Source organism: Cucumis sativus, chromosome 3 (assembly GCF_000004075.3).
Source record: "Cucumis sativus cultivar 9930 chromosome 3, Cucumber_9930_V3, whole genome shotgun sequence".
Taxonomy (NCBI): Eukaryota; Viridiplantae; Streptophyta; class Magnoliopsida; order Cucurbitales; family Cucurbitaceae; genus Cucumis; species Cucumis sativus.
Window position 1 is genome coordinate 30,648,495 of NC_026657.2, and position 14,006 is coordinate 30,662,500.

General features: G+C 35.6%; 3 protein-coding genes across 9 annotated transcripts; all 3 read right to left on the bottom strand.

Moving 5' to 3' along the window:
* Window positions 1-915: 915 nt before the first annotated feature.
* On the bottom strand, window positions 916-1,756 carry LOC116402466 (ABC transporter G family member 42-like). The gene is made up of 5 exons (XM_031881724.1): window positions 1,679-1,756; window positions 1,528-1,584; window positions 1,377-1,433; window positions 1,226-1,282; window positions 916-1,150 (listed from the first exon to the last, which is right to left on the bottom strand). Exons 1-5 carry the CDS (start codon window positions 1,699-1,701, stop codon window positions 916-918), a joined length of 429 nt encoding a protein of 142 aa, XP_031737584.1. The 5' UTR covers window positions 1,702-1,756.
* Window positions 1,757-1,830: 74 nt separating this feature from the next.
* On the bottom strand, window positions 1,831-4,153 carry LOC116402575. Of its 2 annotated transcripts, XM_031882085.1 has the most exons (16): window positions 4,098-4,153; window positions 3,947-4,022; window positions 3,796-3,852; window positions 3,645-3,701; window positions 3,494-3,550; window positions 3,343-3,399; window positions 3,192-3,248; window positions 3,041-3,097; window positions 2,890-2,946; window positions 2,739-2,795; window positions 2,588-2,644; window positions 2,437-2,493; window positions 2,286-2,342; window positions 2,134-2,191; window positions 1,982-2,039; window positions 1,831-1,887 (listed from the first exon to the last, which is right to left on the bottom strand). In XM_031882085.1, the coding sequence occupies exons 2-16, from the start codon at window positions 3,967-3,969 to the stop codon at window positions 1,847-1,849; spliced, it is 807 nt and encodes a 268-aa protein (XP_031737945.1). In that variant the 5' UTR covers window positions 3,970-4,022; window positions 4,098-4,153; the 3' UTR covers window positions 1,831-1,846. The 2 variants fall into 2 exon arrangements, with proteins under 2 accessions (XP_031737945.1, XP_031737946.1); XM_031882086.1 differs by lacking the exons at window positions 3,947-4,022; window positions 4,098-4,153 and having other exon boundaries at window positions 3,645-3,720; window positions 3,796-3,851.
* A 1,466-nt stretch (window positions 4,154-5,619) lies between these two features.
* LOC116402574 lies at window positions 5,620-9,754 on the bottom strand. Of its 6 annotated transcripts, none has more exons than XM_031882082.1 (27): window positions 9,614-9,754; window positions 9,388-9,520; window positions 9,237-9,293; window positions 9,086-9,142; window positions 8,935-8,991; window positions 8,784-8,840; window positions 8,633-8,689; window positions 8,482-8,538; window positions 8,331-8,387; window positions 8,180-8,236; window positions 8,029-8,085; window positions 7,878-7,934; window positions 7,727-7,783; window positions 7,576-7,632; window positions 7,425-7,481; window positions 7,274-7,330; window positions 7,123-7,179; window positions 6,972-7,028; window positions 6,821-6,877; window positions 6,670-6,726; window positions 6,519-6,575; window positions 6,368-6,424; window positions 6,217-6,273; window positions 6,066-6,122; window positions 5,915-5,971; window positions 5,764-5,820; window positions 5,620-5,688 (listed from the first exon to the last, which is right to left on the bottom strand). In XM_031882082.1, the coding sequence occupies exons 2-27, from the start codon at window positions 9,408-9,410 to the stop codon at window positions 5,670-5,672; spliced, it is 1,410 nt and encodes a 469-aa protein (XP_031737942.1). In that variant the 5' UTR covers window positions 9,411-9,520; window positions 9,614-9,754; the 3' UTR covers window positions 5,620-5,669. The 6 variants fall into 6 exon arrangements, 3 of the variants coding, with proteins under 3 accessions (XP_031737942.1, XP_031737943.1, XP_031737944.1); XR_004215020.1 differs by having other exon boundaries at window positions 5,634-5,669; window positions 5,764-5,839; XM_031882083.1 differs by lacking the exons at window positions 5,620-5,688; window positions 5,764-5,820 and having other exon boundaries at window positions 5,915-5,990.
* Window positions 9,755-14,006: the final 4,252 nt, after the last annotated feature.

The window sequence follows — 14,006 nt, forward strand, 5'->3', positions numbered from 1 at the left end:
TCATATAAAGGAAACAAATAACTGGTTTATGATCAGTAGATAGTTGGAAATTGGAAACTCACCACTTCGATGAAATTCCATGACATAATGCCAAGTAGTCAGCCTTGCCAACGAAACTTGAAAATTTGTCGAAAGAAGCACCGCTGAAACGAAACAAACATATACTTTAGGTGTTTCAAATCTCTATAGGAAATCGATTGTAAGTATTTAATAAGTTTTGAACCACACAATATCCATATCTCCATATTCTTCAAAACCATTTTTATTCTCAAATATGCTGCATAATATGTATAGTAGTGTGTTAATGTATGTTGCAGTTTTTTACTATGCACATGCAATTTCATGTTTTTCATTAATGTAATCGTCAATTTTTCCCACACAATTTACAGTATGAGCTCTTATGTTGAGGTGAGAAATATGTGATGCAAGTGTTGAAAGAGTCGTCTGTGTCACATTAGTTAATTCTACTTGATGATGATCTCTTTATATTCAGGATCTTGTTTACTAACTCATTTTTTATTATTATATTTTAGTTTATTTTAAACTGCAAGTGATAAAATCATAATAAAACATCATAGCTGTAAGAGTTGATGCATCTGGAGCGACAAAACGGTTCAGTTTGGAGGTTAGGAACCTTCACCTTACATCCAAAGATGAAAACTTGAAAAAAGAAGGTGAAGAAATAATCCAGCTTTGATAAAGGGAGAACTTCGCTTCATGTCTGTGTGTGGAAAATAAGAGAAGAGAAGAGAAAAAATTTCAAAAAATTTCTTAAACAGAAAGGTTAAGTACCAATTTCTCCATCCAAAAAAACTTAAGAGTGGAAAAAAGATCATCAATTTTCTCCTTTTTTTTTTTTTTTTTTCTCACCTTATTAGTTCCAAGAGAATTCATAATGCAAACTATTGATATATTTCAGCGACGTACGCATAACAAATTGGCAGCAGATCTAGCATCAATACCAGAAGTTGGTTCGTCCATGAAGATAGTCGACGGATTAGCAACCAACTCCACTGCTATTGTCAATCTCTTCCTTTGTTCTGTTGAAAGACCATCAATTCCTGGTAGCCCCACTAAAGCATCTCTCAATTTATCTAGTTCTATTAGTTCCATAACTTCTTCCACAAACATCAACATCAATGTAGAATAGCTATTCAATAAAACTTCAACCATATTCTGCATTAACTGGAAGCATAAAGCAGCAAGCGTTTCTAGTGGGAAATACCTTTCTTGTTTTGGTATCAACGTTGGAGGAAAGGCGGAGCCAAGTAGAAAATAGGAGCTACATCAATGTAGAATAGCTATTCAATAAAACTTCAACCATATTCTGCATTAACTGGAAGCATAAAGCAGCAAGCGTTTCTAGTGGGAAATACCTTTCTTGTTTTGGTATCAACATTGGAGGAAAGGCGGAGCCAAGTAGAAAATAGGAGCTACATCAATGTAGAATAGCTATTCAATAAAACTTCAACCATATTCTGCATTAACTGGAAGCATAAAGCAGCAAGCGTTTCTAGTGGGAAATACCTTTCTTGTTTTGGTATCAACATTGGAGGAAAGGCGGAGCCAAGTAGAAAATAGGAGCTACATCAATGTAGAATAGCTATTCAATAAAACTTCAACCATATTCTGCATTAACTGGAAGCATAAAGCAGCAAGCGTTTCTAGTGGGAAATACCTTTCTTGTTTTGGTATCAACATTGGAGGAAAGGCGGAGCCAAGTAGAAAATAGGAGCTACATCAATGTAGAATAGCTATTCAATAAAACTTCAACCATATTCTGCATTAACTGGAAGCATAAAGCAGCAAGCGTTTCTAGTGGGAAATACCTTTTCTTGTTTTGGTATCAACATTGGAGGAAAGGCGGAGCCAAGTAGAAAATAGGAGCTACATCAATGTAGAATAGCTATTCAATAAAACTTCAACCATATTCTGCATTAACTGGAAGCATAAAGCAGCAAGCGTTTCTAGTGGGAAATACCTTTCTTGTTTTTGGTATCAACATTGGAGGAAAGGCGGAGCCAAGTAGAAAATAGGAGCTACATCAATGTAGAATAGCTATTCAATAAAACTTCAACCATATTCTGCATTAACTGGAAGCATAAAGCAGCAAGCGTTTCTAGTGGGAAATACCTTTCTTGTTTTGGTATCAAACATTGGAGGAAAGGCGGAGCCAAGTAGAAAATAGGAGCTACATCAATGTAGAATAGCTATTCAATAAAACTTCAACCATATTCTGCATTAACTGGAAGCATAAAGCAGCAAGCGTTTCTAGTGGGAAATACCTTTCTTGTTTTGGTATCAACATTGGAGGAAAGGCGGAGCCAAGTAGAAAATAGGAGCTACATCAATGTAGAATAGCTATTCAATAAAACTTCAACCATATTCTGCATTAACTGGAAGCATAAAGCAGCAAGCGTTTCTAGTGGGAAATACCTTTCTTGTTTTGGTATCAACATTGGAGGAAAGGCGGAGCCAAGTAGAAAATAGGAGCTACATCAATGTAGAATAGCTATTCAATAAAACTTCAACCATATTCTGCATTAACTGGAAGCATAAAGCAGCAAGCGTTTCTAGTGGGAAATACCTTTCTTGTTTTGGTATCAACATTGGAGGAAAGGCGGAGCCAAGTAGAAAATAGGAGCTACATCAATGTAGAATAGCTATTCAATAAAACTTCAACCATATTCTGCATTAACTGGAAGCATAAAGCAGCAAGCGTTTCTAGTGGGAAATACCTTTCTTGTTTTGGTATCAACATTGGAGGAAAGGCGGAGCCAAGTAGAAAATAGGAGCTACATCAATGTAGAATAGCTATTCAATAAAACTTCAACCATATTCTGCATTAACTGGAAGCATAAAGCAGCAAGCGTTTCTAGTGGGAAATACCTTTCTTGTTTTGGTATCAACATTGGAGGAAAGGCGGAGCCAAGTAGAAAATAGGAGCTACATCAATGTAGAATAGCTATTCAATAAAACTTCAACCATATTCTGCATTAACTGGAAGCATAAAGCAGCAAGCGTTTCTAGTGGGAAATACCTTTCTTGTTTTGGTATCAACATTGGAGGAAAGGCGGAGCCAAGTAGAAAATAGGAGCTACATCAATGTAGAATAGCTATTCAATAAAACTTCAACCATATTCTGCATTAACTGGAAGCATAAAGCAGCAAGCGTTTCTAGTGGGAAATACCTTTCTTGTTTTGGTATCAACATTGGAGGAAAGGCGGAGCCAAGTAGAAAATAGGAGCTACATCAATGTAGAATAGCTATTCAATAAAACTTCAACCATATTCTGCATTAACTGGAAGCATAAAGCAGCAAGCGTTTCTAGTGGGAAATACCTTTCTTGTTTTGGTATCAACATTGGAGGAAAGGCGGAGCCAAGTAGAAAATAGGAGCTACATCAATGTAGAATAGCTATTCAATAAAACTTCAACCATATTCTGCATTAACTGGAAGCATAAAGCAGCAAGCGTTTCTAGTGGGAAATACCTTTCTTGTTTTGGTATCAACATTGGAGGAAAGGCGGAGCCAAGTAGAAAATAGGAGCTACATCAATGTAGAATAGCTATTCAATAAAACTTCAACCATATTCTGCATTAACTGGAAGCATAAAGCAGCAAGCGTTTCTAGTGGGAAATACCTTTCTTGTTTTGGTATCAACATTGGAGGAAAGGCGGAGCCAAGTAGAAAATAGGAGCTACATCAATGTAGAATAGCTATTCAATAAAACTTCAACCATATTCTGCATTAACTGGAAGCATAAAGCAGCAAGCGTTTCTAGTGGGAAATACCTTTCTTGTTTTGGTATCAACATTGGAGGAAAGGCGGAGCCAAGTAGAAAATAGGAGCTACATCAATGTAGAATAGCTATTCAATAAAACTTCAACCATATTCTGCATTAACTGGAAGCATAAAGCAGCAAGCGTTTCTAGTGGGAAATACCTTTCTTGTTTTGGTATCAACATTGGAGGAAAGGCGGAGCCAAGTAGAAAATAGGAGCTACATCAATGTAGAATAGCTATTCAATAAAACTTCAACCATATTCTGCATTAACTGGAAGCATAAAGCAGCAAGCGTTTCTAGTGGGAAATACCTTTCTTGTTTTGGTATCAACATTGGAGGAAAGGCGGAGCCAAGTAGAAAATAGGAGCTACATCAATGTAGAATAGCTATTCAATAAAACTTCAACCATATTCTGCATTAACTGGAAGCATAAAGCAGCAAGCGTTTCTAGTGGGAAATACCTTTCTGTGTTTTGGTATCAACATTGGGAGGAAAGGCGGAGCCCAAGTAGAAAATGAGGAGCTACATCAATGTAGAATAGCTATTCAATAAAACTTCAACCATGATTCTGCATTAACTGGAAGCATAAAGCAGCAAGCGTTTCTAGTGGGAAATACCTTTCTTGTTTTGGTATCAACATTGGAGGAAAGGCGGAGCCAAGTAGAAAATAGGAGCTACATCAATGTAGAATAGCTATTCAATAAAACTTCAACCATATTCTGCATTAACTGGAAGCATAAAGCAGCAAGCGTTTCTAGTGGGAAATACCTTTCTTGTTTTGGTATCAACATTGGAGGAAAGGCGGAGCCAAGTAGAAAATAGGAGCTACATCAATGTAGAATAGCTATTCAATAAAACTTCAACCATATTCTGCATTAACTGGAAGCATAAAGCAGCAAGCGTTTCTAGTGGGAAATACCTTTCTTGTTTTGGTATCAACATTGGAGGAAAGGCGGAGCCAAGTAGAAAATAGGAGCTACATCAATGTAGAATAGCTATTCAATAAAACTTCAACCATATTCTGCATTAACTGGAAGCATAAAGCAGCAAGCGTTTCTAGTGGGAAATACCTTTCTTGTTTTGGTATCAACATTGGAGGAAAGGCGGAGCCAAGTAGAAAATAGGAGCTACATCAATGTAGAATAGCTATTCAATAAAACTTCAACCATATTCTGCATTAACTGGAAGCATAAAGCAGCAAGCGTTTCTAGTGGGAAATACCTTTCTTGTTTTGGTATCAACATTGGAGGAAAGGCGGAGCCAAGTAGAAAATAGGAGCTACATCAATGTAGAATAGCTATTCAATAAAACTTCAACCATATTCTGCATTAACTGGAAGCATAAAGCAGCAAGCGTTTCTAGTGGGAAATACCTTTCTTGTTTTGGTATCAACATTGGAGGAAAGGCGGAGCCAAGTAGAAAATAGGAGCTACATCAATGTAGAATAGCTATTCAATAAAACTTCAACCATATTCTGCATTAACTGGAAGCATAAAGCAGCAAGCGTTTCTAGTGGGAAATACCTTTCTTGTTTTGGTATCAACATTGGAGGAAAGGCGGAGCCAAGTAGAAAATAGGAGCTACATCAATGTAGAATAGCTATTCAATAAAACTTCAACCATATTCTGCATTAACTGGAAGCATAAAGCAGCAAGCGTTTCTAGTGGGAAATACCTTTCTTGTTTTGGTATCAACATTGGAGGAAAGGCGGAGCCAAGTAGAAAATAGGAGCTACATCAATGTAGAATAGCTATTCAATAAAACTTCAACCATATTCTGCATTAACTGGAAGCATAAAGCAGCAAGCGTTTCTAGTGGGAAATACCTTTCTTGTTTTGGTATCAACATTGGAGGAAAGGCGGAGCCAAGTAGAAAATAGGAGCTACATCAATGTAGAATAGCTATTCAATAAAACTTCAACCATATTCTGCATTAACTGGAAGCATAAAGCAGCAAGCGTTTCTAGTGGGAAATACCTTTCTTGTTTTGGTATCAACATTGGAGGAAAGGCGGAGCCAAGTAGAAAATAGGAGCTACATCAATGTAGAATAGCTATTCAATAAAACTTCAACCATATTCTGCATTAACTGGAAGCATAAAGCAGCAAGCGTTTCTAGTGGGAAATACCTTTCTTGTTTTGGTATCAACATTGGAGGAAAGGCGGAGCCAAGTAGAAAATAGGAGCTACATCAATGTAGAATAGCTATTCAATAAAACTTCAACCATATTCTGCATTAACTGGAAGCATAAAGCAGCAAGCGTTTCTAGTGGGAAATACCTTTCTTGTTTTGGTATCAACATTGGAGGAAAGGCGGAGCCAAGTAGAAAATAGGAGCTACATCAATGTAGAATAGCTATTCAATAAAACTTCAACCATATTCTGCATTAACTGGAAGCATAAAGCAGCAAGCGTTTCTAGTGGGAAATACCTTTCTTGTTTTGGTATCAACATTGGAGGAAAGGCGGAGCCAAGTAGAAAATAGGAGCTACATCAATGTAGAATAGCTATTCAATAAAACTTCAACCATATTCTGCATTAACTGGAAGCATAAAGCAGCAAGCGTTTCTAGTGGGAAATACCTTTCTTGTTTTGGTATCAACATTGGAGGAAAGGCGGAGCCAAGTAGAAAATAGGAGCTACATCAATGTAGAATAGCTATTCAATAAAACTTCAACCATATTCTGCATTAACTGGAAGCATAAAGCAGCAAGCGTTTCTAGTGGGAAATACCTTTCTTGTTTTGGTATCAACATTGGAGGAAAGGCGGAGCCAAGTAGAAAATAGGAGCTACATCAATGTAGAATAGCTATTCAATAAAACTTCAACCATATTCTGCATTAACTGGAAGCATAAAGCAGCAAGCGTTTCTAGTGGGAAATACCTTTCTTGTTTTGGTATCAACATTGGAGGAAAGGCGGAGCCAAGTAGAAAATAGGAGCTACATCAATGTAGAATAGCTATTCAATAAAACTTCAACCATATTCTGCATTAACTGGAAGCATAAAGCAGCAAGCGTTTCTAGTGGGAAATACCTTTCTTGTTTTGGTATCAACATTGGAGGAAAGGCGGAGCCAAGTAGAAAATAGGAGCTACATCAATGTAGAATAGCTATTCAATAAAACTTCAACCATATTCTGCATTAACTGGAAGCATAAAGCAGCAAGCGTTTCTAGTGGGAAATACCTTTCTTGTTTTGGTATCAACATTGGAGGAAAGGCGGAGCCAAGTAGAAAATAGGAGCTACATCAATGTAGAATAGCTATTCAATAAAACTTCAACCATATTCTGCATTAACTGGAAGCATAAAGCAGCAAGCGTTTCTAGTGGGAAATACCTTTCTTGTTTTGGTATCAACATTGGAGGAAAGGCGGAGCCAAGTAGAAAATAGGAGCTACATCAATGTAGAATAGCTATTCAATAAAACTTCAACCATATTCTGCATTAACTGGAAGCATAAAGCAGCAAGCGTTTCTAGTGGGAAATACCTTTCTTGTTTTGGTATCAACATTGGAGGAAAGGCGGAGCCAAGTAGAAAATAGGAGCTACATCAATGTAGAATAGCTATTCAATAAAACTTCAACCATATTCTGCATTAACTGGAAGCATAAAGCAGCAAGCGTTTCTAGTGGGAAATACCTTTCTTGTTTTGGTATCAACATTGGAGGAAAGGCGGAGCCAAGTAGAAAATAGGAGCTACATCAATGTAGAATAGCTATTCAATAAAACTTCAACCATATTCTGCATTAACTGGAAGCATAAAGCAGCAAGCGTTTCTAGTGGGAAATACCTTTCTTGTTTTGGTATCAACATTGGAGGAAAGGCGGAGCCAAGTAGAAAATAGGAGCTACATCAATGTAGAATAGCTATTCAATAAAACTTCAACCATATTCTGCATTAACTGGAAGCATAAAGCAGCAAGCGTTTCTAGTGGGAAATACCTTTCTTGTTTTGGTATCAACATTGGAGGAAAGGCGGAGCCAAGTAGAAAATAGGAGCTACATCAATGTAGAATAGCTATTCAATAAAACTTCAACCATATTCTGCATTAACTGGAAGCATAAAGCAGCAAGCGTTTCTAGTGGGAAATACCTTTCTTGTTTTGGTATCAACATTGGAGGAAAGGCGGAGCCAAGTAGAAAATAGGAGCTACATCAATGTAGAATAGCTATTCAATAAAACTTCAACCATATTCTGCATTAACTGGAAGCATAAAGCAGCAAGCGTTTCTAGTGGGAAATACCTTTCTTGTTTTGGTATCAACATTGGAGGAAAGGCGGAGCCAAGTAGAAAATAGGAGCTACATCAATGTAGAATAGCTATTCAATAAAACTTCAACCATATTCTGCATTAACTGGAAGCATAAAGCAGCAAGCGTTTCTAGTGGGAAATACCTTTCTTGTTTTGGTATCAACATTGGAGGAAAGGCGGAGCCAAGTAGAAAATAGGAGCTACATCAATGTAGAATAGCTATTCAATAAAACTTCAACCATATTCTGCATTAACTGGAAGCATAAAGCAGCAAGCGTTTCTAGTGGGAAATACCTTTCTTGTTTTGGTATCAACGTTGGAGGAAAGGCGGAGCCAAGTAGAAAATAGGAGCTACATCAATGTAGAATAGCTATTCAATAAAACTTCAACCATATTCTGCATTAACTGGAAGCATAAAGCAGCAAGCGTTTCTAGTGGGAAATACCTTTCTTGTTTTGGTATCAACATTGGAGGAAAGGCGGAGCCAAGTAGAAAATAGGAGCTACATCAATGTAGAATAGCTATTCAATAAAACTTCAACCATATTCTGCATTAACTGGAAGCATAAAGCAGCAAGCGTTTCTAGTGGGAAATACCTTTCTTGTTTTGGTATCAACATTGGAGGAAAGGCGGAGCCAAGTAGAAAATAGGAGCTACATCAATGTAGAATAGCTATTCAATAAAACTTCAACCATATTCTGCATTAACTGGAAGCATAAAGCAGCAAGCGTTTCTAGTGGGAAATACCTTTCTTGTTTTGGTATCAACATTGGAGGAAAGGCGGAGCCAAGTAGAAAATAGGAGCTACATCAATGTAGAATAGCTATTCAATAAAACTTCAACCATATTCTGCATTAACTGGAAGCATAAAGCAGCAAGCGTTTCTAGTGGGAAATACCTTTCTTGTTTTGGTATCAACATTGGAGGAAAGGCGGAGCCAAGTAGAAAATAGGAGCTACATCAATGTAGAATAGCTATTCAATAAAACTTCAACCATATTCTGCATTAACTGGAAGCATAAAGCAGCAAGCGTTTCTAGTGGGAAATACCTTTCTTGTTTTGGTATCAACATTGGAGGAAAGGCGGAGCCAAGTAGAAAATAGGAGCTACATCAATGTAGAATAGCTATTCAATAAAACTTCAACCATATTCTGCATTAACTGGAAGCATAAAGCAGCAAGCGTTTCTAGTGGGAAATACCTTTCTTGTTTTGGTATCAACATTGGAGGAAAGGCGGAGCCAAGTAGAAAATAGGAGCTACATCAATGTAGAATAGCTATTCAATAAAACTTCAACCATATTCTGCATTAACTGGAAGCATAAAGCAGCAAGCGTTTCTAGTGGGAAATACCTTTCTTGTTTTGGTATCAACATTGGAGGAAAGGCGGAGCCAAGTAGAAAATAGGAGCTACATCAACATTACAGGATCACTGACCGAGAGGTCCAGCATAAATCATTTGCCCACCACGTTGCAGCAGCAGTAACTACATTAAGCATAATAAAAAAACAAATTAAGCAATGGAAGAAAACAAAAATTGAGGAATCTAAACACGACAATGTAAAGATTGAATTCATACCTCATCAAAAGCTTCAAAGATGTCTATACTTGGCTGATGAATTGTGCATACAACAGTTCTTCCTGTATCGACTGTGTTTCTCACAGTACGCATAACAATAGCAGCAGATCTAGCATCCAAACCCGAAGTTGGTTCGTCCATGAAGATGATGGAAGGATTAGCAACTAACTCCACGGCTATTGCCAACCTCTTCCTTTGTTCGATTGAAAGACCATCTACTCCCGGAAGCCCTACTATGGCATTTCTTATTGTAGAAAGTTCTATCAACTCCATAACTTCTTCTACAAACATCTAAGTCAGTAAAAACTAGTCATCGAAAAGTTTAACATGTTTTTCATCCACTGAAACTTGGATGCGTGAAGCTAAATAGCAGTTTCTAGTTTTAATGGTAAGAAGATGAAAAATACCTTTCTTGTCTTAATATCCACACTGGAGGAAAGGCGAAGCCAAGCAGAAAACAAGAGAGATTCGTAGACGGTGATATAAGGCGAATGAATGTCAGTTTGTTCACAATAACCACTTACTCTAGCATAGGTCAATTGCTTTTTTGGATAACCAGAGATGTATGTACTTCCTTCAATGTAACCAGTGGTCTTTCTCCCAGCTGAAACATCCATAAGAGTAGTTTTCCCAGCACCACTGACACCAACAAGTGCTGTTAATATACCTGGCTGAAAAGCTCCACAAACATCTCGTAGAAGTTGAAGACGGTTTTCTTCAATCCCATGCATCTTCATTTCCTGATTTGGATGTCATTGATATGTAGTGATCAAGTAGTTTCCATTGTTTATAACACCTTTGCAAAAAAGTTTACAAACTTCAGTTAACTTACAGTGGGCATATTCACATAATAGTTGACATGGTTCAATGTAAGTGAAATAGATAACTATCAACAATTCTCTTGTCCTTTCTTATCTTCGTCTTTATCGTGAAATAGATAACTATCAACAAACTAATTTGTCGTTTTCCTCTTTCAATATATCGTCCATGAGTCATATAAGTACCTTCACTCTCCCATTTCTTAGCTTCACTACCCATAATCTACAATTTAATGCAAAGAACAGCTTGGGGACTTCCATACAAAACCTGTAGTCCCATCTCATACTTTAAACCATTAGCTATTTTTGTAATCTAAATTTTTTCCAATTTCTCATATCTTCAACCAATTTTGAACTTTTCAACATTATCGAGTTATCTCAAGTGACTCTTAATTTGTTCATTTTCAAACTCTTGAACCAAATTTATACTCTTCAACCTCAAACCTTAATCCAAATCTTGAAGTCCAATCTCCACACTTAAATCAAATTTCTCTACTCTTTAGTCTCTCTAAATTTGTTCATTTTTTAACTCTTCAACGTCCAAACTTGATAAAAGAAAAAAAAGTTGAAGTCCAATCAAATGCTTTTAACCACAATTCTCTTATCATTTCTTATCCTCATCGTGAAATAGAGAACTGTCAACAACTAATTTGTCCTTCTCTCTTTCAATATAAAGTCCATGAGTCATATAAGTATCTTCACTCTCCAATTTCTAAGCTTCACATCCAATAAGCTACAATTTAATTGCAAAATACAACTTGAGGACTTCCATAAAAAAACATGTAGTCTCATCTCGTACTTTAAACCATTCTCTATTCTTGTACTATTAATATTTTTTCATCTTATCAACTCTTCAAACAATTTTGTACACCTCAACCTCAAACCAACTTATCTCAAGTGACTCTTAATTTATTCATTTCCAAACTCTTCAACCTCAAACCTTAATCCAAATCTTGAAGTCCAATTTCCATCTTTAAATCAAATTTCTCTAATATTTAGTCTCTTAATTTGTTCATTTCTTGAACTCTTCAAACGTCCAACCTTAATAAAAAAAAAGTTGAAATCCAATCACATACTTTAATCCAAAATTCTCTTCTCCTTTCTTATCTTCATCCTAAAATAGATAACTTTCAACAACTAATTTGTAATTTTTCTCTTCCAATACATCGTCCATGAGCCTTACTCTCACATTCCTTGCAAAAAACAACTTGAGGACTTCCATAAAAAAACATGTAGTCTCATCTCGTACTTCAAACCATTCTCTATTCTTGTACTATTAATATTTTTTCAACTTATCAACTCTTCAAACAATTTTGTACACCTCAACCTCAAACCAACTTATCTCAAGTGACTCTTAATTTATTCATTTCCAAACTCTTCAACCTCAAACCTTAATCCAAATCTTGAAGTCTAATTTCCATCTTTAAATCAAATTTCTCTAATATTTAGTCTCTTAATTTGTTCATTTCTTGAACTCTTCAAACGTCCAACCTTAATAAAAAAAAAAAAGTTGAAATCCAATCACATACTTCAATCCAAAATTCTCTTCTCCTTTCTTATCTTCATCCTAAAATAGATAACTTTCAACAACTAATTTGTAATTTTTCTCTTCCAATATATCGTCCATGAGCCTTACTCTCCCATTGCTTAGCTTTGTTACAATTGAATGCAAAGTACGACTTGGTGTCTTCCATTAAAAACTTGTAGTCCCATCTCATACTTTAAACCAATCTCTATTCTTGTACTCTAAATTTTTTCCAATTTCACTTATCTTCAACCAATTTTGAACTTTTCAACCTTAGATCGAGTTATCTTAAGTGACTCTTAATTTGTTCATTTCCAAACTCTTCAACCTCAAACCTTAAACCAAATCTTGAAGAACAATTTCCATCCTTAAATCAAATTTCTCTAGTATTTAGTCTCTTAATTTGTTCATTTCTTGAACTCTTCAAATCAAATACTTTTATCCACAATTCTCTTATCCTTTCTTATCTTCGTCTTTATCGTGAAATAGATAACTATCAACAAACTAATTTGTCATTTTCATCATTCAATATATCGTCTATGGGTCATATAAGTACCTTCACTCTCCCATTTCTTAGCTTCACTACCAATAATCTACAATTTAATGCAAAGAACAGCTTTGGGACTTCCGTAAAAAACTTGTAGTCCCATCTCATACCTTAAACTATTATCTATTTTTGTACTCTAAATTATTTCAAATTTCTCATATCTTCAACCAATTTTGAACTTTTCACCCATAGATCGAGTTATCTTAAGTGACTCTTAATTTGTTCATTTCCAAATTCCTCACTCAAATTTATACTCTTCAACCTCAAACCTTAATCCAAATCTGGAAGTCCAATATCCACACTTAAATTAAATTTCTCAAATCTTTAGTCTCTAAATTTGTTCAAAATTTGGAAGTCCAATCTCCACACTTAAATTAAATTTCTCAAATCTTTAGTCTCTCTAAATTTGTTCATTTTTTAACTCTTCAACGTCCCACATTGATAAAAAAAAAAAAGTTAAAGTCCAATCAAATGCTTTTAACCATAATTCTCTTCTCATTTCTTATCGTCATCGTGAAATAGAGAACTATCAACAACTAATTTGTCATTTCCTCTTTCAATATAAAGTCCATGAGTCATACAAATATTTCTAAGCTTCACATCCAATAAGCTACAATTTAATTGCAAAGAACATCACGAGGACTTCCATAAAAAAACATGTAGTCTCGATCTCATACTTTAAACAATTCCCTATTATTGTACTATTAATCTTTTTTCAATTTATCAACTCTTCAAACAATTTTGTACACCTCAACCTCAAACCAACTTATCTTTAAGTGACTCTTAATTTATTCATTTCAAAATTCTTCAACCTCAAACCTTAATCAAAATCTTGAAGTCCAATTTCCATCCTTAAATCAAATTTCTCTAGTATTTAGTCTCTTAATTTGTTCATTTCTTGAACTCTTCAAACGTCCAACTTTCATAAAAAAAAAGCTGAAATCCAATCACATACATTAATCCAAAATTCTCTTCTCCTTTCTTATCTTCGTCCTAAAATAGATAACTTTCAACAACTAATTTGTAATTTTTCTCTTTCAATATATCGTCCATGAGCCTTACTCTCCCATTCCTTAGCTTCATTACAATTTAATGCAAAGTACGACTTGGTGTCCTCCATTAAAAACTTGTAGTCCCATCCCATACTTTAAATCAATCTTTATTCTTGTATTATTAATATTTTTCCAATTTATCAACTCCTCGCACTTATTAGTTCATTTCCAAACTCTTCAACCAAATTTATACTCTTCAACCTCCAACCTTAATCCAAATCTTTGAACTCCAATTTCCAACCATAAATCAAATTTCTCTAATCTTTAGTCTCTTAATTTGTTCATTAACGTTCAACCTTAATCAATAAGTTGTAGTCCCATCTCATACGTTAAACCAACAATTTATAATCTTGTGTATCTCGTATCTCTTAGGACGTGTTTGGGGTGGACTTGAGGGGAGTAGAGTGGAGTATTTAAGCCCACTCCACGTTTGGGGCATAGATCAAGCAAA